The sequence below is a fragment of the Catharus ustulatus genome, chromosome 7, assembly GCF_009819885.2.
Source record: "Catharus ustulatus isolate bCatUst1 chromosome 7, bCatUst1.pri.v2, whole genome shotgun sequence".
NCBI lineage: Eukaryota > Metazoa > Chordata > Aves > Passeriformes > Turdidae > Catharus > Catharus ustulatus.
The window spans coordinates 18,992,582-19,018,708 of record NC_046227.1 but is presented as its reverse complement, the minus strand read 5'-3'; the positions used below and the strand labels follow the sequence as shown (position 1 = coordinate 19,018,708).

General features: G+C 38.6%; 1 protein-coding gene across 1 annotated transcript; it reads left to right on the top strand.

Moving 5' to 3' along the window:
- Positions 1-26: 26 nt before the first annotated feature.
- Positions 27-25,781, top strand: PPIG (peptidylprolyl isomerase G). The gene is made up of 13 exons (XM_033064374.2): positions 27-227; positions 8,695-8,774; positions 8,860-8,934; positions 11,054-11,161; positions 11,656-11,700; positions 13,561-13,648; positions 14,720-14,749; positions 14,839-14,978; positions 20,593-20,797; positions 21,806-21,973; positions 22,450-22,534; positions 23,346-23,482; positions 24,506-25,781. The coding sequence occupies exons 2-13, from the start codon at positions 8,714-8,716 to the stop codon at positions 25,623-25,625; spliced, it is 2,262 nt and encodes a 753-aa protein (XP_032920265.1). The 5' UTR covers positions 27-227; positions 8,695-8,713; the 3' UTR covers positions 25,626-25,781.
- Positions 25,782-26,127: the final 346 nt, after the last annotated feature.

Genomic DNA, 26,127 nt, shown 5'->3' with positions numbered 1-26,127 from the left:
GGCCCACGCCGCCGGGCCGGGCTGTGTCGCCGCTCGCGACCCCTCGCACCCTGCCCGGGCCGGGACAGCGCCGCTCCCGCCGCCGCACTCCCCCTCCCGCCCCCGGCGCGCCGCCCCCGGGCCGCCGCTCCCGCCCTGTCCGCCACTGACGCAGTCCGTGCCGCACCAGCTCCAACATGGCGGCAGCGCGGCGCTGAGCAGCGCGGGGCTACAAGGGCCGCCAGCGGGTGAGTGCCGGCCGCAGCGCCGGGCAGCGCCGGGCGCCCGCGCGGCCGAGTGAGGGCCATCGCCCGGGCCGCGCCGGGGGCTGGGCGGACAGCGGACGGTGGAGGAGGAGGTCGCAGCACCACGGGGCCTAAGGTTCGGTCACGGCGCGGGTAGTCGCTCCGGCCCCTCCCGGCCGGCCCGGCCCCCGCTTCGGAGCGGGCCTGGGGCGGCCGCCTGCGCTGCCTCCTCGCACACACCCCTCGCAAGGCCCGGCCGCCCTTGTGCAGGGAGCAAGCGAACCGCGGCGCTCGGCGCATCCCGGGTGAGGGCAGCCCCTGTGAGGGAAGGGGTGTGAGGAGCTGCGAGCGCGGCCCGACGCAGGCGGGAGCGGCAGGGGTGGGTGAAGCGGCGCACCGGGCCTGGCGCGCATCGCGCCGGGGGTCGGCTCTGCCAGGCCGGCTGTGCCTCTCCGCAGCCTGGCTAATCGCGGGTCTGTGCCCGCAGCGAGCGCCCCGGTCGGGCTGGGGTGCTGCTGGGGAGTTTGAATGAGTCTTCCCTCCTCCCCTAGACGAGGGAGGAACGAGGCTGCGTGCCACATGTTCTCCTCTCTGCAGGCCTCTCCTAGGGAAGTGGAGCCTGCAGGAGCTATCGTGTCTGGCAGGAGACTTCTGCCTCTCTCTTTTAGGGATTTCCAAAGGCGTTCAAAAGACTTTTGAGTATTGAGTTTCGGGTTCATTTTGTTTGCAACCATGACCAAACTAAAATATGACTGTACTTTGAGGCTCTGAAGAGACTCTGAGCGACTTAAGAGAAGTAGTTCACTGAAACTGTGGACAGAATATCTGTTGTAGTGCTAAACATTGCCTTTAAGTTCAGTCACAATTAGAAAATTTATCAATAATGATAAAGTCACTTTGGCCAGTAGTATCCTAATGTTTGACTGGGTAAGTTAATTATATTAAGTAGTCATCTGAGACCTGTTTTGAGAGTAAGACCATTATCTTGCATATAGTCTATTTTCTAAGATGTATTTTTCTGAGAGAATGGAGGTTTCAGGGGTTTTTTTCTATATTGCAAGCAGAAGAGGCTATTCTTTGGACAAGGACAAATGTTACTAGGGTTTGAGGTTTTTTGGGTTTTTTGTTGTTTTTTGTGGGTTTTTTTTGTTTTTTATTGGGCTTTTTTGTTTTTTGCGGGTTTTTTTGGTTGGTTGGTTTGGCTTTTTTGATTGTTGTTTTTTTTTTTGTTGGTGTGGTTTCATGTTGCTTTTTTCCTTTAGTTTTTTCCCGCCCTTTTGTTTCACTATTCTCATTGCATTGGGATCCAACATGGCTCAGATTTTTAGGTGCTACTGCAATAAAAATATGGTAACAATTTGTAAGTTAGACATGATTTATGAAGCATTGTTTGCCTAAACTCACAGAGCTTGATTTATCAGTTTTTAAAAATTATTTATAAATATTTCAGAAATAGTGTAGTTTCCTGTATGTGAAGTAGATGTGAAGGGTAGCATAAAAGGGACAGCAGCATCAGTTCTCTGAGAGCACCTGTTGGGACTGTGTTTCTCATTAAGACTTCCCATTCTTTCAGTCCTCTTCTGTGAGACAAACATTATTGTTTTAATTAGCTAGCAGTCATCAAGCTGCTATCAAGAGAAGATTTGGAGTTTTTTCCCTCATAAGATCTCAGAAAATCTGGGAATTATGAGGGAATTTGGAGTGAAGAATATGTAATGGAGTGGAGGATTTTACTGTGTTGCAGCATGATTTCTCCACTAGCACCAGTTCATGCAATGGTAATTTAGGATCCAGCTTCCATTTGGAAGCAGAGCCGGTAAGTACCAGGGAAAAAATGTGACCATCTTCTAATGCAGTGAAGTTTAGGTCAGAGGCTGGGATGAGGCATAGAAGGGATCTAGAGGAGTAGAGAAAGGGGTAGAACATGAGAATAAAAGATGATACAGCAAGGGTTTTTTGGATATGGTTGACAAATGCGGGTCTGCATTCAGAGCTGTCTCCTACTGTTGCATGGTTGTCTTGCTTTATTCTCACCTTTAGTAACAGGTAGGAAAGAATTCCACTGCTGAAGTTCATTTTGGGATTTATATGTTTTGGAGATTACACCCTGTAAAAGTTTTTTTTCCCCTTTCATACAAAGCATAAACTTGCTTTTTCTTAGCACATTTTAAGTTATAAAATAAAAGTTCCTGGATTCAGACCTATTCAAATTCACACCAAGTGCACTTATTTGTGTACAGACCCGACAGAAAGCACCTGTATTTTTTCACAAATCGTAACACAGGAAAAGAAGTGCTTTCAGTATAAATTAAATAATAGAAAATCATGACTAAGATTTGACAACAGAAAATTTTAGTAGCAAGTGACAAGAGCGTGGTAGGGTATTTTAACATTTTTCATTGTAGGTATCCCTTTTCTAGAAAATTAAGGGGATGATCTAGTAGGAACCTATAATTCTGTGTAAACAGTTTCAGAATGTTACTGCCTTCTCAGCTGAATCTTACGCTCTCCCAGCTGAGGTGTTAAAATTGGGCGTGCATTCCTTATACTTTAGTACAAGAAGATTACATTCATGTTTGTAATCACAAAACATACTGAAGGAGTAGGATTATTAGGTAGGTAGGAGTAGGTACTGCATATTTAGTCAGGACCTATCTAAGGATGATATTTTCTTAAATCTCCCTTGCCTCATGTCCATGGAAGACAAGGGTTGATATTGTCAGGTGTATGATTTCTGTTTTTACAGGAAAACAAATCGTGTGTCAGTAGTCCAGTAAAGACTTGTAACATCATTATAGAGGACAAAGCCTGGTGAAAAGGTGTGTCAATCCCTTTTTGCCTGCAAAAATATTGAAAGTTTTATTTTATGGTTGGATTTTCTTTTGAAGGAACAGTCAGATTGAAAGCTTGTAATGCATGATTTTTAATGATGACTAGAAAGTCTTCCTGTATAAATTTCCTACACCTGTGTAGAAAGCAAATATTTTCTTCTTTTCTTATAGGTGTGTTATATCCATGTTATTGCAAACATGTTATCCTAAATTTGAAATGTGTTCTAGTGTTGCATCTTATTCCTAAATTTAGCAACAAAAGTCCTGTGCTGCTGATTAGTGAAATGAAAAAAAAAATTTCTTGCATGTCATTGCTTCTAATTCAGAGTTTTCAGATCATGAAGTACAGAGGAAAAGATGGTGGTGTTTGGGAAAAATGGTAAGGAAATTATGGAGATTGAGGGTTGATCTGCTCAGGTTTTTGCTGTTCATGTCTTTGGTATCATACTAACACAGCTGCAAGCTCTGTCACAGGAATGGAACTATGAACAAATTTTCCTGTCTTCCGCTTCACAATCATAAATTCACTTCTAGTTTAATCCATACTGGAAAGAACTTGTAGCATTTTTAGTCTGTGCCTCTGCCATCACTTTAGGCTGATATGTGCTGCTGCTGTATCTTTCTGTGGATGGAGGAGGAAAGGATGTTTTTTATGCAGCCAGGTAGTCTCTTGTATGCAAGCTAAACACGTGGGGGTAGGAACCCTCTATTGCAGTATCAGCCCACATTTATATTGTCTTCAAGTGACTGCAGCCACAACCTTAAAGAATATATGTTCTGTGTTCACTTTGTGCATTTGCATTTTCTGAATGCAAAGTTCTGCTTGATTGTACATGCCTGTCTTTGAAATATGTATCAATGTAGTTTAGTCTTGCTGCCTTTGTAGATGGTGTGGAATTTGCTAGGAATGTGAATTTATGCACTTTATTGTTCACTTCATTTGGACACTGGGTGAAGATCAGTGCTGGTAATTCTAATTGATGCAAGGAAGCACATATAAAGGCAAAGTAAAGGAGAAAATAAAAATCTGGAAGAGCCAGTGATGACAGAGAAGGAAGTTAAGGAATAGGACACAATATATCTTTTTCCTACTAAATATATCTTTACTTACTATTCTGTCCTGTATTGAAACAAATCAGTAATTCCGCACAGTTTTAAAGGTTGTTTTTTCCCTCCTATAAAACTAGGATATACTGTTGTATTGCTGCTTGCTGTCACCTTCTTTGGCATGCGTGACATGCTGAAACTCAGTTGATGTGCATCTGTGAGTGCTTTCTAGCCAGTTCAGTCAAAAAGTTCTAGAATGTGTTAAAAAGTATTACCAGACCCTTTCTAGCACAGGTGATTTTGGAAACAAAGTTCCCCAGTATGTATTTTTTAAACATCCCAACAAATATTAGTGATAATCCCTGGGAGAAAGATGCTTGTGAAAAGTTTGGGATAGTTATCTTTTTCCCTTGGCACAGATCATTTTGAAGGAGAAGAGCTGCTGGCAGCCTGTCCTTGAGCTGGCCAGCTTTATTCTGCAAATATTTAAACAAAATGAGGCTGATGCAGATGTGAAGTAATGTGAACCCTGAGGGACACAGTTGGTGAAATGTTGGCGGTGGATGCAGCTGTTCTGGCAAGACTAAGTACTTTTGGTGTATTTGGTGTATTTGTCAGTCAACAAATACCAATATGCTCTAAGCTGAACTGTAATTCTATTTTCAGACATAAAAGAAACAAACCCTTTCTTTTAGATATATTGAAGTGTTGTTCTAGGTGCTTGGTTGGTTTTGGGGTTTTTTCTGTTATAGATTCTACTTAGACTTAGTAAGAGCCTCTTCTAACAGAAGGTGGTTGAGAATGATGAATGACTTGGAAATTTCAGAGTAGTCCTTAGGCTGTTATTTTGTTCTGTCTTAGAGTTTTGGAGGGAAAAAGTGAGCTGACTTACCAAGATCATCCTGCCTGGTACATTTTTTGAATGTATGTGTAGTAAGCATCTTTTTGGGCTGACATCAAATTATCAAATTCATATTCCTTTCATTCAACAAATTCCACTAAGTTCACAATTTTAAAATGCAAGTTTATGAGGGTTAAGAATATTCATGTTCTAACTGAAAATAAATTTTGAGAGGAAATAGCACAAGTCATTTAAACCCTGTTGTTATCAGACATGTAAGCTACTGAGTGCTACTGAGCTTGTAATTTTCTGACTTCACTGTTGGTAATTTCTGACTTCATTCTTGTCATATTTTTGGTGTTTTTCTTTGTTGGTTTTGTGTTTAACATTCAGACCCGCTGTACCTTCTTTTAATACAGACAGATTTAAATGATCAATATGTGGAAGGTGGTGTTTGGTGTTGCAGACTACATGAGTAGAAATTACTACTTTTAAGAATCATTTGTAACTTGGTAGTTTGCCCTGTAGCAGACCAGGAAAAGGTCTGACTGGAATAACAATGCAAAGGATATTTAAGTAATTTCACGATTATAAGCTGCACCATTTTGACTAAAATTTTGGTCCAAACCCGAAGTGCGGCTTGTGATCAGGTGCAGCTTATATATGGACAAAGAACGAAAAGTTGCTGTTTTAGTTTGGAGAACAGGTGTCTGCTGAGAAAGGCAGGAGCTTCTCTTTGAAATGGAGAATGTAAACCCCCTCCCTTCAAATTATTATAATTTTGAAATCAAGGAGCTTTCAGGCAAAAATATGGGAATTAGGAATAACAGTTCTTTTCTAGGGAAATTAAAGTAGAAATACAGTACTACAAAGAAACAAACTCCAAACCCTGACAAAGTCAGAGTACAACCTGGCACCCCGTCAGGCAGGGTGTTGGTAGCAGTCCCATTAAATGGTGGCTGCATCCTCCTGCAGTGACAGATGTGATTCAGTTGGAGCAGTGCTCCTGTACAAGGTGCAGTTTCCCTCTAAAGGTCCAGTGGTGATGTGGAGAAATCCGGTTTTCCTCTGGAGTCCAGTGGAGAAAGGGGCTCCCTTAGTGTCCCAAAACCTCTGTTTTTATCTTGGTAAGAAATGTTGGGCTCTTCCCCCTGGCTGGAGCAACTTCCAATGGGATGCAGTAATTTTATCAGTCCCACAGTGGGACTCAATGGGCCATTAGCAGACAATGACTGGCTGGAGGAAGGATGGGTTGTGAAAAGATAAAGAACAATGCCCCACCTGGTTTCAATGGATGGCCCATTAGCAGAATACCTGCCGTTGAGATAAGGATCACTGCTCCCACCCTCAACAGATGGTGATAGAACAGATACCTTTTATCACACTCTGTATTGTAATGTGCAGCTTATAATTGTGAAATTACTGTGTATATTGGGGAAGAAACACTCACTTGACTTGTGAGGTAGGTAGGATAAATGTCACTGATATCTTAGTCTGGTTTTCCAGGCACCATCAGCTTGAGAGTGAGGTGTATTTGCTTGTTCTGGTGTTTAGCCATTCAGGGGGTTCATACTGACCCATTGCCATACCTGTGGTTTAGAATCAAGTGCAGCTGGTGTTTAGGGGATATTATTGGAGGATTTAGAGAAAGTGCAGGGTACACTGGAGGTAACGGTTATAACATGGACTAGCTTTGTTTCACTGTTCATGAAACAATGTAGAGGTAGAAAAACATCAGACTGAGAAAACTTGGTGGGGATAGGGAGTTGGGCAGAATTTCTCCTTTCTCTCTCCCATCCTCTACAAAACAGAGTTAAAAATTGACTGACACAGATATATTTATTTCACAACTTAGCTTTAGTCCTTATCAGTGTTTGAAATAAAAATTGTGTCACATGTTAAGATAATTGTCATTTATTTTGGATAAAATACTGTCTATAAATGTTAAGGCATACCTCTACATTTCTCAAGCAAACTGCTTGTAAAGCAGGAAATTCCTTCTCACTTAAGCACTAGACTTAAATGCTTAAAGTTTGGGTAGAAGCAGCAGATCAGTTGTGGTACTGATTCTCTTAGAGTTCTCAGTTCAGTTAAAACTGGCAGTTCTAGCACCAAACCACAGTTATTATAGCATTTATTGTGCAAGGTTTCTTGAGAAGAGTATCCCCGTGCAGCTGTGTTGTGTAGTCTGTTGTGCTGCTGACAGCAAGTGGCTGTGCTTTGGCTGCTCGCAGTTCTGAAAGCAGCCTGTCCACTCCCACTATCTCATCCCTTCCCTTCCCTGCACTGCTCACAGTCTGTGCCAGCAGTGTGGTGACCTGGGCAGCCTCCTGCTCACCTGATACCATTGAAGTTTTCAGCTATGGGCATCTTCTCTATTGGTTTCTCTGCTGGCTACAAAATTGGTTGTACTAATAGGAGAGAAATGCTCATTCAATTCAAGCAGACTGAGATAAGCCTGCTGCTTTGGACAAGTGTCTGGCTTGTGTGTATGAATGTATCTAGTGAGATTCTGTATTTTTTTGAAATCTTCTCATGCTAAAGATCACATGAATAAGTAATTACTGAGTAGTGTTTAAATGAAAACCAGTCCTGCATTGTTCTTATGATTTTTGCTGTGTAATCTTAGCAAATTGTTAGGAGTGACAGCACAAGTAGAGAGAATATAGACTAACATGATCACACTGCTATCTTGATTTTTTACAGCCTCTTGTTCATATGCTGAGAGTGACAGATGGTGACAATTGAATTTTTCAAGGGTGTTGTGTGGTACAGCTGTGAGTGAAACTTTAGGAGAGAGATGTGCAGTATGTCAGCTAGATTTGAGCCGTGTTTTCTGGCAATAAAAAATAATTAGGACTGAAAATGTATGGATTATATTCCAAATTCTGGAAAAGGTACTCCTGTCTTACAGATCCTTTTGCTGTCACTGTTTTGTTTTTTTCTTCCCCTGTCTGAAGTAACTCAGAGGATAGGTGTTTAGAAAATTAAAAGAATATGATTGTACATAATGTTGGAATGTTGGAGATGCAAATGGAATTAAGACATAGTTTGTTACACAAAAATAGAAGGATTTATGTAGTCTAAGGGAAAAGTTGCATTAAAATTCTCTATAAGGAATCATAGAATCATTGGAAGAACTCCCTAAGACCATTGAGTCAAATAGTAAATCTAACAGTATCAAGTTCACTACTAAACCATGTCCTTAAGCAGCACTGTGCATCTATACATCTTTTTAATGTTACCAGTGATGGTGTCCCAAGAGATAAACAATGACATAAAAGGAAAAGAAACAATGAAAAGTCAAAATAATTTAATTTAGCAGCAGTTGTGGAACAGCTACACCCTTGTATTTTTTTGTCCAGAATGGTTTGGATCCTAATTGGAGCAGGATCTGGTAACTGTCATAACAGGAATCCAGGAAATACTGAATTTTGAAATTTGAAAATTGATTGCTGAAGTCTTGCCCATACCTCACAGTATCTCTTCCTTTTGTATTTCCCCACCTGAAGGATGGCACTCAAATTTAATGTTTTTCAGCAAACATGAAGAAAATCACTCATTACGGGCTACAACACATGAAAATTACCTGAAGTACTTGGCATTTTCTGAACTTCTGAAAAATGCCTATGTTTGCTGTCTGGGGCTTTTTTTGTTTGCTTTTCTACGGATTTTATTGACTTCTGTATTGACTTACACATGATTTCAGTATACATAAGGAAAAACTAAATTTTATTTTTATTACTTACAGTATTTAGACTTCTGAAGCCATGGGAGTAAAGGTCCAGAGACCTCGTTGCTTTTTTGACATAGCCATCAACAATGTACCCGGTAAGAAAATGAAAGTATCGATTCAGTGGCATGATATTAGTATGAAATATGTATAGGAATAATACAAATACAATTTTTTTTCCAGCTGGAAGAGTGGTCTTTGAATTGTTTTCAGATGTGTGTCCAAAGACATGTGAGAATTTTCGCTGCCTATGCACAGGTTTGTAGATTTTACTATTTAATCTGTAACTTTTAATGTAATACCATGTTAATTAGTTTGATGTCTGTTATTTTTTGTGTCATTTTCTTAAATATGAAAATAAGTTCAGTGTTGGTTCATGACACCTCTGAAGATTTAGCTGATGGTACACATATGATCCTGCCTAAGATGTAGAGTCAAAGCTGTTGTAGCTTTGGCTTAGTGTGTTGCAGGCAGTATATACTAACCAACTTTAAATACAGTCACAGTAAGCTGATTTTCTGTTACTAGCACAGATATTACTGTTCACATTATATAACATCATCCAGTCTTGAAAGGTAGCCAGCAAGAGGTCAACCATGCAGACTTACTTTTCAGTCTTATGATCCTTTGAGGAATTTGAAAGGTGGTGCTGGTATTCATCAGTTGTTTTTTCTGTTATTTTAGTTTCTTATTGGAGACTGGTAATTTCTACTCCTACTGAATGTGTATTTATTGAGGAAAATACTCTGAAGATTCTCTCTTGGAAACATCTACAAACAGAATTATTTTCTTGTGGACTGCATACTTTTGCTGAAATGCTGACAGCTTAGTAAAACTTGAGTTTATTGTCACAAAAATAACTTTGTGAATACATAAATAGCATATCTACTTTCTGTCTTCAGCTTTTGCTGCTTCCTTTCATTCCAGCTTGATTGTTTTTCAGGTCAAGAATCTGTAGCTGTTAATAGTGAATCCCTCAGCAGTACTAATATGATCTGAATCAGGTGTGGATACATAATTACATTCCTGTTCAGTTAGCTAGAGCATGCAGCACACCATTCAGGAAGTCTGCAGGAATGTAGGTATTATCTGATCTGAGAACAGGTTTACTGGCACAAAATCAGATTATCAAAATTTGTTTAGAAATTTGAACTTCAATGATTTTTTAATGGCTGTGACTGCATTAACACATGACCGGGGCATTCTTGATCTGCTGTCAACTGTCCAAAACTCAGATTATTGAGTAAAGGTGTTACTCCCTGCTACTGCTTTGTATTTGTGAATTGAATTCTTTCAACAGCATTTCAGGTCAGCAACAGGTGTGACCAAGTTCATCCTTTATTGCTGTCATCCATTATCAAATTCAGATCCTGAACTATTTTGCTGCCTTAACACATGTAAGAATAGTGAGAAAAAATATGCAGAAAGTTTATTATATTGATCATCAGCTTATTGTTCAAATTTTTAATTTTTGTTTTCCTCACCTTTCTTTCTGGAAGTTTTGAAAAGTGTGTACTGCCTTCTTAAAACAGGGATCGACAGCTTCATGTTTTCCTGGCATACGCCAAGGTAGTGGAACATACACAGCTTCACATTTATCAGAGTTCCTATTAAAGTTGGGTTTTTTCCAGCTATTCAAGTCCCTATGGAGAGACCAGTCTGTTACAGATTAAGTTCAGAGTCAATTGCCCTTGACAAAAGCTGTCAGTTTAATTGCTCAGGATAAGATTATAGGAAGATGTTGTCTAACAGTTTGCCAGAATAAAAGGGAAGTGGTCAGAAGTCCCACTGATTACCTTACTGTTACTTTGAGCTTGGCTCTGTTTCATAGGACCCACCATGAGCCATTCATCTTGCGAACTCAGCAGAAATCTTCTCTCTTTGAGGAAGGAGAGGCCATTGTGTTAAGCAGTTTGCTTAAGCAGCAGGGCTGATTCAAGGGAGGAAGACGACAATTGTCATAATGAGCAGGGAAGGGAATGAGAATCCTCTTCCTTAACCCTATCTCTATGACTTTCTTACAAGTTCTTATGGTGCCTAAACCTTGTTGTGTTTTAACTACAAATCTGATTCTTTCTTGCATGTATCTGAGCAATACCAGTTGTCATAAATGTAAGCCGGATGTTTAACTTCAGTCAGTCTGCATGGAAGTGGCCAGAGTTGTATACTAATGTCAGTAAGGAGGAGTTCTAGTATAACTGTAGAAACAGAAAGTAGTCATTTTCTTACTATATTAAAGGTAAATGTCTGCCTCACAAGCCAATTTTTCAGAGCATAAAAGATAATTTTGGTTGAGTGTTTTACATAGCGCTTTTTTGTCATGAAAATTCTGCAGATGCAGAGAATAATTTTTGGTTTTGTTCATTCTCTTCTTTAGGTGAAAAGGGTACAGGAAAGTCCACCCAAAAGCCATTGCATTACAAAAGCTGTCTGTTTCACAGGGTTGTGAAAGATTTTATGATCCAAGGAGGTGACTTCAGTGAAGGTATGACATGAATCTTTAAAGAAAACTTTACCGCTGTTGTAATAAAATGTTACAGAAGTTCTGTATGGAACCATTTACTTACATTAATTATTCTCTGAGAGATAGCACTACTTTTCCCCCTTTCTTCTGTGAGAGCTTTCCATGAGAACCTGTATAATCCACTTATATATGTGCATGCACATGTACACTTTTGCTCAAGTTATCTCAAGTGTTCAGAGAACTAAGCACCTCCTATTGAAAGGTTGAAGCATGAGAATAAAATACTGTATCTGCTGCTGGGAAATAAAGAAAAAAGGGAGATTGTTGCTGAATACATATTTTCTTGTTTTCCAAGTTTTTTGCTTTTGGATTATCAGTATTCATCTTGATTGTGTTTGCATATTTTGAAGAATAATGTTAGTGACTTGGATGCAATTACATCAGTATAATGAAGCACTTCCGCATAATGTGGCTCTTTTAATCACTTTTTTAACTGTCACTTGTCCTCTTTTAAGGAAATGGCAGAGGAGGGGAATCCATTTATGGTGGCTTTTTTGAAGGTAAGAGTTTTATCAGTCTGTTCTATTTTGGTGTTAAACAATCACCTTTACATTCTGTAGTCTCTGTTCTGTAAACCTGAGTTCTATTTTTTTTAAAGGATTTTGTCTGGTCTTGAAGGCCTTTGACTGTCCCGTTCAAGTTATTTTACTTTTAAGATAATGAACCATTTTAATGAATGAAGAACTAAAATGGAACTCCTTTGTATTTGTCCCTTTTACCAAATTTGTATTTTTATTGCTGATTTTAGACATTTGCTTTTGGCTAAAAGCTGGGGATGGTCTTCTCTTTAAGGAAAAAGGAGAAAGGTGTTGATGGGTTTGGGTTTACTTGCAAATTTTTATTTAAAAGAATGCATAGAGCCCTGCTTTCCTGAACCCAAGATGAATTAATGATAGAACTTTCAGTTTTCTCAGTCCTAGTTCTTTCTCAGCCAGTGTTGCAGAAGAAGTTTTAGTTGCTGTGTTTCTCAGCCTGTGTTTTTCCAGAATGTAGTGGACATGTGTTTCTAGGAGCAGTTGTGTTACACCTTAGCCCACCTGCTGGGTGGCTGCCACCCAGGCAAGGTTAAGCCCCTCTCCCTTCCTGGATACTTTTTTTACCATTGGTTGTCTGAGTTTGCAGCACTCAAAAGAATTATTCACCACTGTAGCAGGGCCAGGCTGCAAATTTATATCAGACCTTGAGTGGAATCAACAGTTTGCAACTGCCAGAAGAGGGAGGAGGCCTTACCTTGCACTGACACGCCAATCAAACTTTAACCTGATTCAGCTTGCTAAAATGCCTAGACATCATTGTGGCAAAAAAATTATTTATCTCCATCTTAGTGAATGGATCCAATTAAATAATTTGTCAAGCATCAGAACCACCAAAAATGAGTAGCTGGATTTGAGGAAATGTATGGCTGGGAGAAATGGAAAAATGAGCACAGCCTCCACGTATCTTCTGGCAGTAGCAGGCTGGCTACGGCACGAAACTGAATTTTTGGAAGGTTTTGCTTTTGTGGATCAATTAACCGATGTACCACAGGATTAGACTGATATTTGATGCTTTTGTGCAGGTGATTGGAGAGTGAGTGGGACTATCCCTTTCATGGCTAGTGACAGTACTATTACGAATATTGTTTGTTTTCCATTGTTAATACTTCCTCCTGCCATCTGTATCCAAACAGTATTGAGCAAATGTCCTCATGTCTGAAGCATTTCATTCCCCCAAAAGCCTTCTTGCTGTTTTGGGAAAGAAGGGAGAGGTTTCTTAGAGGTATCTTAAATGAAGAATAGTGATTATATTTTACACTTTTTTCATTTCATAGTTTAGTTGGGATTTAGTTTGAACTATTAATAATTACTTGGTCGTAAGAAGTAGGATTCATTGAAGTTAAATTAATATTCTTAACAGCCAGCTTGATAAATTCATTTGTGTCTGTCAGCCAAACAAGTTGTTTGGGATTGCTGTCAAACTATACATATGTACTAAAAAAAGCCAGAACAACAAAATGCCTGAAAATTAGGTATTTACTAATAGTTAATACACAGCTTCAGTCCCAAAGAAAAATAGACAACTTAAACATCTCTGCTAATGTTGGTAGAAGACCAACTTGTGTGCAAGAATTCTAAATTTTAATTTTCTTTCTCCCCTTAGGCTATGAAACATTGATTCATGTTTCTCCTTGTTATACAGAATTAACAGAATGATATGTTTAAAAAAATACAATTTAAATGTTATTTTTAGTTTATTTTTAATACAACTTTTCATTCAAGTGACTAACAGATTTATTTAATTAGGATTAATTTACTTAGGCAATAGGATTTACCTAAGCATATATTGTATGCTTAAAAAGTAACTGAAAACACTTTCTTTAGATGAAAGTTTTGCTGTAAAGCACAACAAAGAATTTCTCCTTTCAATGGCCAACCGAGGGAAAGATACAAATGGTTCACAGTTCTTTATGTAAGTATTGAAATGTCTTGAAATGCATATATGGTTTGCTATTTGTAAGGTGTAAAGGGAATCCTTTCAAATAGAGCTCAAATTCTGCAAAGCCAAATTTGATGTTTTTCTTCCAAGTTGCCTGGAAGTAGCTGTTTTCCTAATGTGTTTATTTTTACCCCTGATGTGCTTATTTGTATTTAATTTTCTGTGCAAAAGGGGTCTGGGTAGCTTTCAGTAGATGTGTTCTAACTTGGCAATAAAGCAAACCTCTTAATTTCTTGTAAAATTCTTACTCTAATAAATTGTTTTCAGAACTGTAGCAAAACTGCTCTGGGAGCTCTGAGAAGTAGTACAATCACAAAATAACTTTCCAGTACAGTCTTACTTATAGGTAAAACTTAAATTCTAAAAAATTTATTGCAGTAGACTCTTTTAAAAATCTAAATTATCTACAGAAAGAAAATAGTCTCAAAACATCACTCTTACCCATGTTTCATGGCCTTAGTTAACATAACAAATTGGGGATATCAGCATTATAAACTTATTTTGTGATTTCTAAATGATCAGTATCCCAATCATTCCAGTTTTCTGCTCTGCCATAACTGATGTGTATGCCTTGGTAATGCTAGTGTAGGGGAAAGCCGAGAGAGAGTCAGTTCTGCTTCTGTGTCAAATAATCTGTGCATGTAGATACTTCTTCCAGGTTTCTGGTTATTTCCTAATGTGTAGAAGGTTATTTACTTTTTTTCCTGCAGATTTTTATATCTGATCCTTATAGTATTTATAAAATTGAATAAGTAGAAACTTATTATATCCTATATAAGGATTCTGTCTGAAAATCTATGTGCAATTTTGGGTTTTTTTCAGTAAAAGCAGTGTTTCATTGAATAGGTATTTAGCATATAAAACATTAAATGTTTTTAACTTCACACAAACTTAGACTGGTATATATTGGTTTTGTTCAGTTTTTTTAGTGCACTTAAAATAATATTCACTTTCCTGTGTGTAGATTACATGCTTTGGATGCTGACTGCTTTTCACTAATACTGATTTTGTTTTTCTCTTTAAATTAAAATCTGGAAACAACAGAACAACTAAACCTACACCTCATTTAGATGGGTAAATATCTCTTATTTTATTCTTACATTTGTTTGGGAAATACCTGAAAAAAATTAAGTGCTAAGAATACTTTTGTTTATGTTCTTCAGGCATCATGTTGTTTTTGGACAAGTCATCTCAGGTCAGGAAGTTGTGAGAGAAATAGAAAACCAGAAAACAGATGCATCTAGTAAACCGTATGCTGAAGTACGCATACTGAGTTGTGGAGAGTTAATTCCAAAATCCAAAGGTAAAGTTGAGCTGTACATATGAGGTAATTTTGTTTGTTTTCTTCCATGTTGGTTGCTTATTAAAATATTTAGAAACTTACTTGTAACAGATGATGGCACAGTTGGTGAAAAGGTGAATAGTGTTGCAGAGCAGTCAATCTTCTAAAGAACTTAAAAGTTGTCAATGCAAAAGACATTAAAGAACAATCATACATACTTTTTTCCAAAGCTTCTCCTGTCTTAAATTTTCTTACACTAGTTACATTTTAGCTGGCCAAAACTGGCAAGCACTCATCACAGCAAGGACAGTGCTATGTTGCAGAAGGTTGGTGGCAGTCTGACTTTATTTGATAACTTGTACTTCTTCGGAAGGTATTGAACTTGTTTCCGGTTGCTCTAAGATAACTCTTCAAAACAGGCACTTAGATTATAAAGGCCTGGATTTGGCCCTTTAGCTCATACACTCTGCAAGTTATTATAAACTATTCTTAAGGAACAGTATGACAGAGCCTGTCTTTCTTTCTGGAAGGGATGTCCTGCTCTGCCATTTCAGAACTGAACATGGTAGACAGCTTGTATCAAGCCTCATTTCCTAAGAGAAGCAGAATCTAAGATGTTCCTGTCACCATGGAGAATCTCATTAGCAGAAAGACAGGATGCTTGTTTTGTAGGAGTTATGACAGGAGATCATCCTGCTATTTCATTCAGCACGTTCTGTTGATATATACTGGGAAGGAGTTGCACCAAGGATATTGAAGCACAGCACAAGAATAATGGTTTGTTTGCCCAAAGGAAAATACAAGCATTTGAACTTCAGCTTCTTGTTTTTTTTCACCTCCTTTTTGCTCACGTGTTGTGATATTTGGCAGAATGACTTTGATGTCTGAGGTGATCTCTTCCATACCACAGAATTCCAAAGAAAATTATCTTTCCACTCCTGACTTCTGAAAGATTCTGAGTCATGCCATGTATTAAGATAAAATTACGGGATTTTTGGGCAGTATTCCAGATCATGGCATCTCTTAGGAAATGCACAGGTAGTGTAACTAGAAAATAGATCAGTACAGGTGAAATTAGGGGATGAGATACCCACTTACATAGATGTCTTCATCAGATTGCCACACTCCCTTTGAAATTGACTGTAGAATTCTTGAATGACTAAATGAAATTTTTGGCACTGAATAGTCTGATGACTTAAAGCGTTTAGGTTTTGAAGTGCTTGTCATCCAAAGAGTGAATGAAATAAATGCAAAAAAAATTGTTTTCCCTTTCAACTTCTCTTAAAAGAGAACAGGCTCCTGGTAGGATTTGGATTGTGTTGCCTTTACCCATCTATGTTCTTGTACCTCTGACCCGGTACTGCAGCATTCCTGGCAACTCTGGTTGCTCTAGCTGGCATGGTGTGCCATGGAGGGATATTGATGCCAGGGTGATGGGATAGCCCACTCTATAAAGCTGTAAGGCTCAGTTCTAGATAATGATGGGAAGTAGGAATGTTTGGAGGACAAGAATCCTTAATGCACCAGGATCAGTCACATGAAGGGCAGAGCAGAGTACAGTGTGGGGGAAGACAACGACCCTGATAGGTACTAATGCACAGCCTGTAAAGATGCTATGTGACCCACCATGGTGGAAATTCTGCTTTTGAAAGGAGAAGACTGTGTAAGACCTCCAGTGGGAAATGGGCCTCTGCTGTGAAAGATGGCAGCATGGCTGGAGCTGTTCACTAAATGCCCAACCTGGATGATGACGAGCTGCGCTGGCCTGAAGCAGTGGAAGAAGGAGGAACAGTGTGCCAGCACATCAGCTGAAGTAAATTTGCCAAACTGCTGTCCATAGGTCACAAGTGGAATAGGAGAGGCCCTTGGACTCAGTTACTGGGAGGGGAATCCAGATAGGAGGAGCAGTTTCTGGAGTGCAGTCAGTGTCATGCAAGATCATCAACAACCATCTAACAGTGCAACTGTTTGTGGTACAGTAGTAAGGGAGGCAATTATCAGAGAAGATTGCTTTTAAAACTTGATTTTAAAACAGAGGAATAAGAAGGTTACCTGTGAGGGAACTATAGGGATTAATTTCTGTGGGAGGGTAGCAAGGGAGTCTTAAATATTTATTGTATGAGCTTGTCTGGTAGGCAGCACAAACAAAGGGATTAGGTGTTCATGGAATGAAAATAGAACTGATTCCTGGGTTTAACGGGTAGGATGGCACTAGCAGAAGTAATCATAGTAAAAGTAAGGTGCATGGTACGAATGTTTTTGTTGTAGCTTGAAGCTGAGGAAAGGTGATCTGATTTTCGCACGGTGAATAGCCAAATGAAGTGCTTTATCACCTATGCAAATTATCTCCTTATGTAGAAGAATTGAATTAATTTAGGGATGATTGGATGATGACTCAGCTATGTTACTGGATACTATAAGTTGAACGATATGGTGATCAGAATTACAATATTGCAAAGGCCTAGATAAGCTTTTAACGTGGGATTTGAGAGGATAATCACCTAACAAAGTGGAATGTTTGTCATATTTTCCTTTGGTTTTCTATATTTTAGTTCCTTAAAGTTGGATGAATAAGTGAAAATGAGAAGATTAAAAAAATTATAAAAGAAGAATTTCTCTGGCCAAGTGATACAGTATAATTTATTTTTATTATACCAAGTGGTATAATTTTTAGAAGATCTTAAAGATCTGGGGGGAAAAAAGGAAGAAAGCAAAGTATTAACCCAGTATTTAGGAAGGTCGTTACAGACTAGCTAAGCTAATACAGTTCACAAGAAAAACTGTAGAACTAAAACCATGATGCTAATTTTCTTAAGGCCAGGTGGGAGTTTGGTAGCAGTTTTGTAGAAAAGGTCCTAGTCAACAGGCCTGTTGCACTGTTTGAGGTCATATACCTTTGCTGAACCAAAGTCACCTGGGACACATGAATTCTGTAAAACACTGATATTCTGATTCAAAACAAAAAAAAAAGGTTAAACATCTTTGTGCAGTGGGCAGTTTTTAATAAGAGCCTCTAGTGAAGATTTCTCATGAAAAGTGAATTTCTAGGGCATTCTGCACAGAGCAGTGCTAGACCTGATTCATGACTTTCACTGATTCATGACTTTCACTGATATCACAGATCTCCCTGTAGAGTCTCTGCTTGTAAAAGTGTGCTTCCTGCAATTAAGGTAGATTATGCCTGCATTCATAATTTACAAGTTTATTTGATTTGCTGTAAAGTAACTATTTGCTTGTCAATGCTGTGAATTAAATGATGGTATGATTTGTTCTGACTTTTATGCCTGAACCCAGCTGTTTTCTGGTCAGGTAAGTTCTTAATTTCAAGCCATAGGGCTAATGTAGGACTTAACTTCTGTCCCTAACCAGCTGAGATGCAGAGAGTACTTGTCTGTGTCATGCAGCTTGATCAGGTAGTTCACGAATTCTGGCAAATACTGTAAGTCACAGTGAATGGGGTAGGAAGTGATGTGTCTGTTTCAGATGTGGTCATAAGTTGAAAGCTGATCCTGAAGGTAAGGAGATGAAACTTTTGGACTGTATGTAGAAGTCTGTTTCTTGACCACCTTCATGTTCCGGGATTGGTCCCATTTGCTGTAATCTGTAGTTGGACAGCGCCAGATTGGTTCTGTACTCCAAACAGCATTTGCTGCTGGACAGAGATGCCACCAGAAAGTATATCCAAACTCTCTTGCCAGATTCTTTGTCTTTGCTGTGTAACTAGTTCTGGGCTTTTTAGTTTTGCTTGTTTGGGTTTTTTTTTTTTTCCCTCATGTCATTGCACTCCCTACCTCCCATAGGATGTCCCAAATATATCTCCCATTGATGGCTTGCTGCACATTAAGAATCACATTATATTTGTTGAGGTAGTAGCTCACTAGCTTGCCTGCAGTTCTATTACTTACTCACTTTAAAGCAGTAACTTTAACATACCTGAGCTTGTAACAAGAATGCAGACAAAACTGTCATGCATTTTGACACACTTAAAACACTCAGGAGGAAGAAAATACAGGAAATCACTGCATTTAATAATGAATTATGAAAGCATATAGGAAGCACTATGGTGCCATATGAAGATTTTTGCTCTTTGAATGCACTAAAACTGAGGGTGTAATAGATCAGAGCACATTTAACCTTTTTAATGCTTTTTGTATTCTTAGTATTTAGAGGTGAGGTGAGATTCTTCTTTTTCATTGCCACCTGGCCTACACCTGGCTGCTTTGATTGAAATTAATTAGAAAAATGTTTCTAAATATGTACTTGTTACATTTTGTAAATATGTATGTATAGACACAATCTAAAACTGATAGAGAAATTACAGAGACTTTTTATTAATATGTAGTGCTAAAATAAGGATGTTGAGCAAAAGTTTGAGAACAGAGAGCAGTTATCTTGGTCTGGACATACAAGAAAGATCAGAAATAGAAAGAGAAGTGTCTTTTGGAAGCATTTTGCAAGAAGCCCTAAAAACTTCTGATGGGAATGAGCTGATTCCAATCAGCAGGCTGCCCTAAACTGGTAAGAGTACTTGCTAGTTTGTACTGCTCCTGGAAGTGACTGGAAGACCAATGTACTCTGTGAAGGATAAAAGTTTTTCAGTGGGTTGACAGGCTTTTGTTAGTCTGTATCACAAGTCTGAGACTTGTGAATGAACGCATAGAAAACACTGCGTGTAAATCAGGATTACAGTGTGTTCTGAGTTGGAAGGGCCCCACAAGAATCCTCAAGGCCTGCTCTTAGGTGAATGGCCCATACCAGGAGCAAACCTTGGTGTTAATACCATGCTCTGACCAGCTGAGCTCATCTCTGTTGTCACATAGCTATGACTTGTGTCTGTGATGCTAAGCTGAAAGATGAATGAGATTTAGTGCAATGGGATTGAATTTAATCCACTCTACCAGTGTGGGGATTTGTTAATGATGTAACATTAAAAAAAGTGTCCATAAAGTGTATGACCATGAAAAGAAGTCAAGATTGTTTCTGTTGGGATGTATGCCACATCTCTGATGCAGTTCTGTGAATTAAGCTCCAGCTAGCTTTTTGTCACCCAGAAGTGTTATCTCAGCCTGTTCAATTGGAAGCGAGTGTGCTGCATCACTGTGAAGAGGAAACCTTTCACCACTCTTTGTATCACTGCTTTCTGAATGTAAGACCTGACAAATTAGGATAGTGAGCTAAATTCAGTGAGTACTTGGTTTAATCCGTGCCTCTTATTTTCTGTTTCAAAATTTCTCTTATTAGTGATTTGATGAAGTCAGGTGAAACCTGAAGCTAAAGAATTTTTTTACATAAACTGTGAATACATTTTAAAGAATTCTTTGTATGTAGCTTATGTTGTATGAAACATCATGAGAAAACTTACATGATTCTGCAAGTACTTGACAGTATAAATTTTAGACTTAAAAGTTTCCAAATCCAAATTATGAAAATGTCTTGTTTTTCTAAACATATCTTTTATTGTACTATGGAGAAACAATGTTTTTCCAAAATGTCAATTTGTTCTTAAGTATTTTGATGAAATAATCTCATGACACAATTTTAAGAATCTGAGACAGATACTAACTGGGGTGATTTTTCTGAGATTAGTTTAGAAGTGCTTAATATTAAAATGTGTCTCTGCTATTCTGATCTAAAGCCAAGAAAGAAGAAAAGAAGAGACACAAATCATCTTCCTCATCTAGTGACTCGGAAAGTTCAAGCGATTCAGAATCATCTTCCGATTCATCATCGGATTCTGAGAGTGCTTCAGAAGAGAAATCTAAAAAACGAAAAAAGAAACACAAAAGAAATTCCAAGAAACATAAGAAAGAAAAGAAAAAGAGAAAGAAAAGCAAGAAAAGGTCAGTTTCGAGATTTGTTTTGTTACATGTACACCATACAGTACTGTTGTCTTGTCTTGTAACTAATTTTCTTTAAACTAGCAATGCAGGTTTTGTAGTCTGGGAGATAGTTGGTTTCCATATAAAAGAATAAATTTTCTGATCTGTGAAGGGTCATGTTCATGTGACTGTGTACTGCAGCTTGTAAAGGAATAGACTAAGACTTCAGTTGGCTTGAAAAGTTGAAGGAGAGGGGTAGGTTTGAAATGGATAGGGATAGTTTGTTGCTATAAATATACTTCTGTACAATTCGATTTGAACCATATGCAGTAGAACTTAGAGAAATGCAGTATGCAGGAGTATAACAATTAAACATAAAATTAATAGATTAACATACTTAATTTTTTTCATCTGATATACCAAAACTCTTGCTGTTTCACTGGAAGATAATAAAACTGAGAAAGCAGTCTTGCTTCTGAGAATGTTATTTTTAATCTGATGGTTTTGTTGTAGTTCAGTGTGAGATAAAAGTGGTGTTAGTGCAAGTCACATTTTTCTAAGTTAGCATTGAAATTTAAGAAACATTCACTTAGGGCAGTGCTGCCTAAACATTGTTTCTGTGCCCCTAATTCCATCTCACAGAAGTTTGTAAATTGCTTGGAATGACTATAGTCTGTAGACAGTTACATATGGTAGTGTAAAATCTCAATTTTTAATCTCCTGATGGTATTTTTTAAAGGAAATAAATTAGGAAGAAAACTTGTATTAAATAGAGAGTATATATATGTTCAGTGTTGTACCATTGGAATTAGCAGAGAAAATGTATTGGTCAGAAATCTACTGCAGTTGTAAACTTTGGAACACAGATATCATGGAGGGGAAAAAAAGTGTTTCTGAAATAGCTGTTTTCTCTAATTCTTGTGGTCAATGTATATTGAATTAAGAGAATTTCTGAATTATTTAAATAGATTGAAAGGTCTTCCCTCATCCAAATAACTCATTATGCATACTTTCTATACAAAAATAAAGCTCATCCAGTGAAAGTGAAGATGAAAATACTGAAGCACCGCCATTATCTACTGTCCGTCCTGAAGAAATTCCTCCTGTACCTGAAAATCGGTTCCTGATGAGGAAAAGTCCTCCTAAAGTAGATGAGAAAGAAAAGGAGAGAAAAAGCAGAGAGAAAGAAAGAGAGAGGTAATATATCTGTTTTAAGTCTGACTATGTGCTGGAATGCTTTGGTCACATAACTGTTTTAGAACTCTAATGTTGAATCTTCTCCATATTGAACAGTTCCATGTTGTAAGCACTGCTGGAAGAGAAACAGATTTCTCCATTTACTGGAAACTGTTGTCTTTGTCCTAGAACAAAGGCTTAGACTTTGAAAATTATTTTAGTGAATAAAGAATGTATAATGACTAGCTCAATTTCATTTAGAATGCATTGCAACAGTCCAATCTGAGTCTATAATTTAATCTTTTTACAAAAATTAAAAAACCTGGAAATCTTGTAAAATTATTGTGGTCACAAATTGAAATTTTACTGAGTAAATGTTACTGTCTGCTGTAAAATAAAATTGTGTGTTTTCATTTAGTTACTGAAGATGTTTTAATATTGATTTTTCTTCTTTTTTAATTGTACAAACAATATAATTATTTTTTAATTATTTTTAGTAATCTATCAAATTCACAGTCAACATACCAGAGAAGGCTGTTAGTCACCAGATCTGGAAGGAAAATAAAAGGAAGAGGACCAAGGGTAATTGTTTTTAATCTGTTCTTCAAAATAAGCTAGTTGGTAGCACAGTCTCACTGCTGGTCTTACTAATCATATTCACTGGGATAGTTGATTAAAAAAAAAATGCATTGTAATTGATTTGGGGACTGTGGCTTAAAGGAGGACAGAAAAGAAAATTACATTACCTGTTTGCATACTGAGTCTGTTTGAAGAAGGGGGTGAGAAAAAACCATTAAAATGCTTTATTTAAGTTAATATGGTAGTATTTAAATTGGTGAATGGAACTAGCTCAGAAAGGGTTCTAGTGAACACAGAACCAATAAGACATCCTTGCCAAGAATATGGGGAAGACTTCTCCCCTTCTTGGCAGGGGGCAGCTGTCAAATTGTCTAATTTTTGTGAAACCATATGCTATGTGCAGCATATAGCAAGTGTTTTAAATAACTGAAGTCTGTATCCCTCAACTTTTTAGTAAAATCCTTAACAAGTGTGAAGTATTGTTTGTATTGTTTTTGCATTGCCTATCAAAGATGTAAATCTTCATTGTGAGTAAATAACATTAGTTTTTGTGCGAATTAGAAGTAGCAGAAAACCTCTGATCAGATTGCAAAAATCCTGAAGGAGACCTTACCTTAAAATCAGTTTTTTCAACAGACACTTTGTATTCCCTGTTTAGTTGAATGCCAGATACATTTTCAGTAAGTTAGTAACTTGTCAGTGGAAACTTGGTATATACATGTGAAGTGTCACTGCTGGGGATGAAAATCTTGTTTAGGTATCGCAGCGTGTGAAATTCAAACTAAGGCTTCATTTTCTCTTTTTTTCCTCCAAGCGTTACCGGACGCCTTCCAGATCCAGGTCAAGAGATCGATTCCGGCGCAGTGAAACTCCTCCACATTGGAGGCAAGAAATGCAAAGAGCTCAAAGAATGAGAGTATCTAGTGGAGAAAGATGGATAAAAGGAGACAAGTAAGATTATTTCTTTCTGGAGTATGTGCCTATGTATTGATTTTTATTTCCCCCCCCCCCTTTTTTATTTTTTGTTTGGTTCTTAGTTTCTTTTTTTGTTTCTTTATTTAAAAGTACAGTAATTTCATGATTACAAGCCACACGGACTATAAGCCGCATCTCCGGGTGTCGGCAACATTTTGTTCTTTGTCCATACACAAGCCGCACCCAATTATAAGCCGTTCTGTCGTTCGCAGCGAGGACCCGTGTGCAACAAAGTTTCCAAATAGTAACAGAATCGCAGGATCGGGGTGTTTACTGGCTCGGCTTGGGCCGTGAGGGCTCGGCCCGCTAGGGGCTGCCAACGGGGCCAAGTGGCCCAGCTCGGCACTGCCGCTTGGCGGGGCCGCTCGGCGGGGCCAGCTGCCGCTGGGCTTGCTCACCTCAGCCTGGCACTGCCCCGCGGTGGCAGGGGTACATGGAGCCCCCCGCTACCCCCCGGGCCACGGGGCCAGCAGGAGGGAGCCCCCGTCTCTCCCCCATGCTGCGCTGCCTGAAGGAGGGAGTCCCCCGCCTTCCCCCTGGCACCCCGCTGCCACATGGCGCCCGGCTGTACCCACTGCAAAACAGAGTAACAATTTGTAACAATCGCATAAAGCCGGGTTTTACTGGCAGGTGCTCGGCTCAGCACCCTGGCTGGCACTTCCGGGGTTGAAAATGTCAGGAAATTATTCACATATTAGCCGCCTCTGAGTGTAAGCCGCATTTCCAGGGTGGGAGCAAAATTTTAGTCAAAACGGTGCGGCTTGTAATTGTGCAATTACCGTATACCTGTTGTGTTGGATTTCGAGAAACCAGGATGCTGATGATTATTCCATAATTTAATTGTGTCTGAGTTTAACCATGCTACTGCAAATACATAGTTATTAATACAAATTATCTGATGCGAAGTTTTAGTTGTGAAGCTGTCTCACTTCTGGTTTAATTTTTCAGAGTGGAGGGAAATGAAAATTTTTTCAATATTGTATCTTTTTTCTCTCCAAGGAGTGAAATAAATGAAACCAAGAAAGATAATCAAAAGAGCCCAGGAAGAGGAAGAGAGAGAAGAATATCAGACCACAGGCAAGTTTCTGAAAGTCCAAGCCGAAGAGGGGAAAAGGAGAAGAAAAAAGATCAGAAATCCAGCAGTAAAGACAGGGAGACAAGAAGAAATTCAGAAAAAAATGACAAGCATAACAAAAGCAAAGCCAAGAAGAGAGCTAAATCTAGAAGCCATAGTAAAAGCAGAGAGAAATCAAAAAGTAAAGAGAGAGACTCCAGGCACAGCAGACATGATGAAAAGAGACTAAGATCACGAAGCAAAGATAGAGACCATGAGAAAGGTAGAGAAAAAGAAAAACGCTATGATTCTAGAGGGAGAGAGAAAGAAAGAAGTAGGAGCAAGGAGAGAAGTAAAAGAGCAGGCTCAAGAAGTAATGAACAAGAGCATAGGAAGAGCAAAGACAGGGAGAAACGCAAGTCAAGAAGCAAAGAGCGTGAGCATGCTAGAGGAAAACACAGCTCCAGCAGCAGAACAAGGGATCGAAGCAAAAGCAGAGATAGGGGTAGGAGAGGAAGATCAAGAAGCAGGGACAGGGATCGCAGTAGAAGTAAGGACTATTCAAGGAATAGAGATAGAGAAACAAGAAGGAGAGGAAGATCAAGAAGCAGAGAAAGGAGAGGTACACCAGATAAATACAGAGGAAGAGAAAATAGGAGGAGGAGAGAATCACGGAGTTCAGAGAGGGATGAAAGTCAAAGCAGAAACAGAGAGAGGTATTCAAATAGGGAAAGTAGAAGCTCATATAAGAGGAATGGTAGTGAAAGCCAAAGGAAGAGGCGTTCAAAAAGCCGTGAAAGTAGCAGTCCTGAATCTAGCAGAGATAAGAAGTCTAGTAGAGATCAGGATAGAAGTCCAGAGTCAAAAAAGAGACCAAGTAGCAAAGAGAGAGAATCAAAAAAATCATACTCACGCAGCAGTAAAGAAAAGGAAAAGACCAGATCCTCAGCAGAAAAAGAAATAAACCAAAAATCAAAGAGTCAGGAAAGAGATCATGCCCCTAGTAAGGATAAAAAGTCTGATCGTGAAACAAGTCCTGGAACAGATGATGACAGACATGGATGAGTTTGTGGACTTAATGTTTCCATTGTCTCAAAGTTTTAGAGACGTTTTGGGGAACGCCTTTTTTAAAGATGTGGACTTCAGTTTGGTCTTTTGATAATCTAAAACCTGGATCATTTGTACTGCTAAAGTTTTAATAAACTTGAAATGAAAAACTAATCACATGTGTAATACAGTGTGCTGTGTTTTAAATATTTCATTGGATTATATATCCTTCTTGTGTGTTGTCAGCTAGAAAGGTAACTTCCATGCCACTTACATTTTTTACCTGATGAACATAGTTCAGTGCAGGCAATGGCTGCCTGTGAAGAGGTTTGTTCCATATATGAAGAAGAAAGTTGCAGATAAACTACATGTCATCTTAAAGCTAGGAGAATATTGTAAGGTGCCATTTCTCCAGTCTTGCTGCATCTGTTTTTCAGTAGGTATAAATCCTAAGGAAATTTATTTGTAAAGGTAAATTATTTTAGTTTTTATTGTAATCACAGAATGAATTAATTTAAGT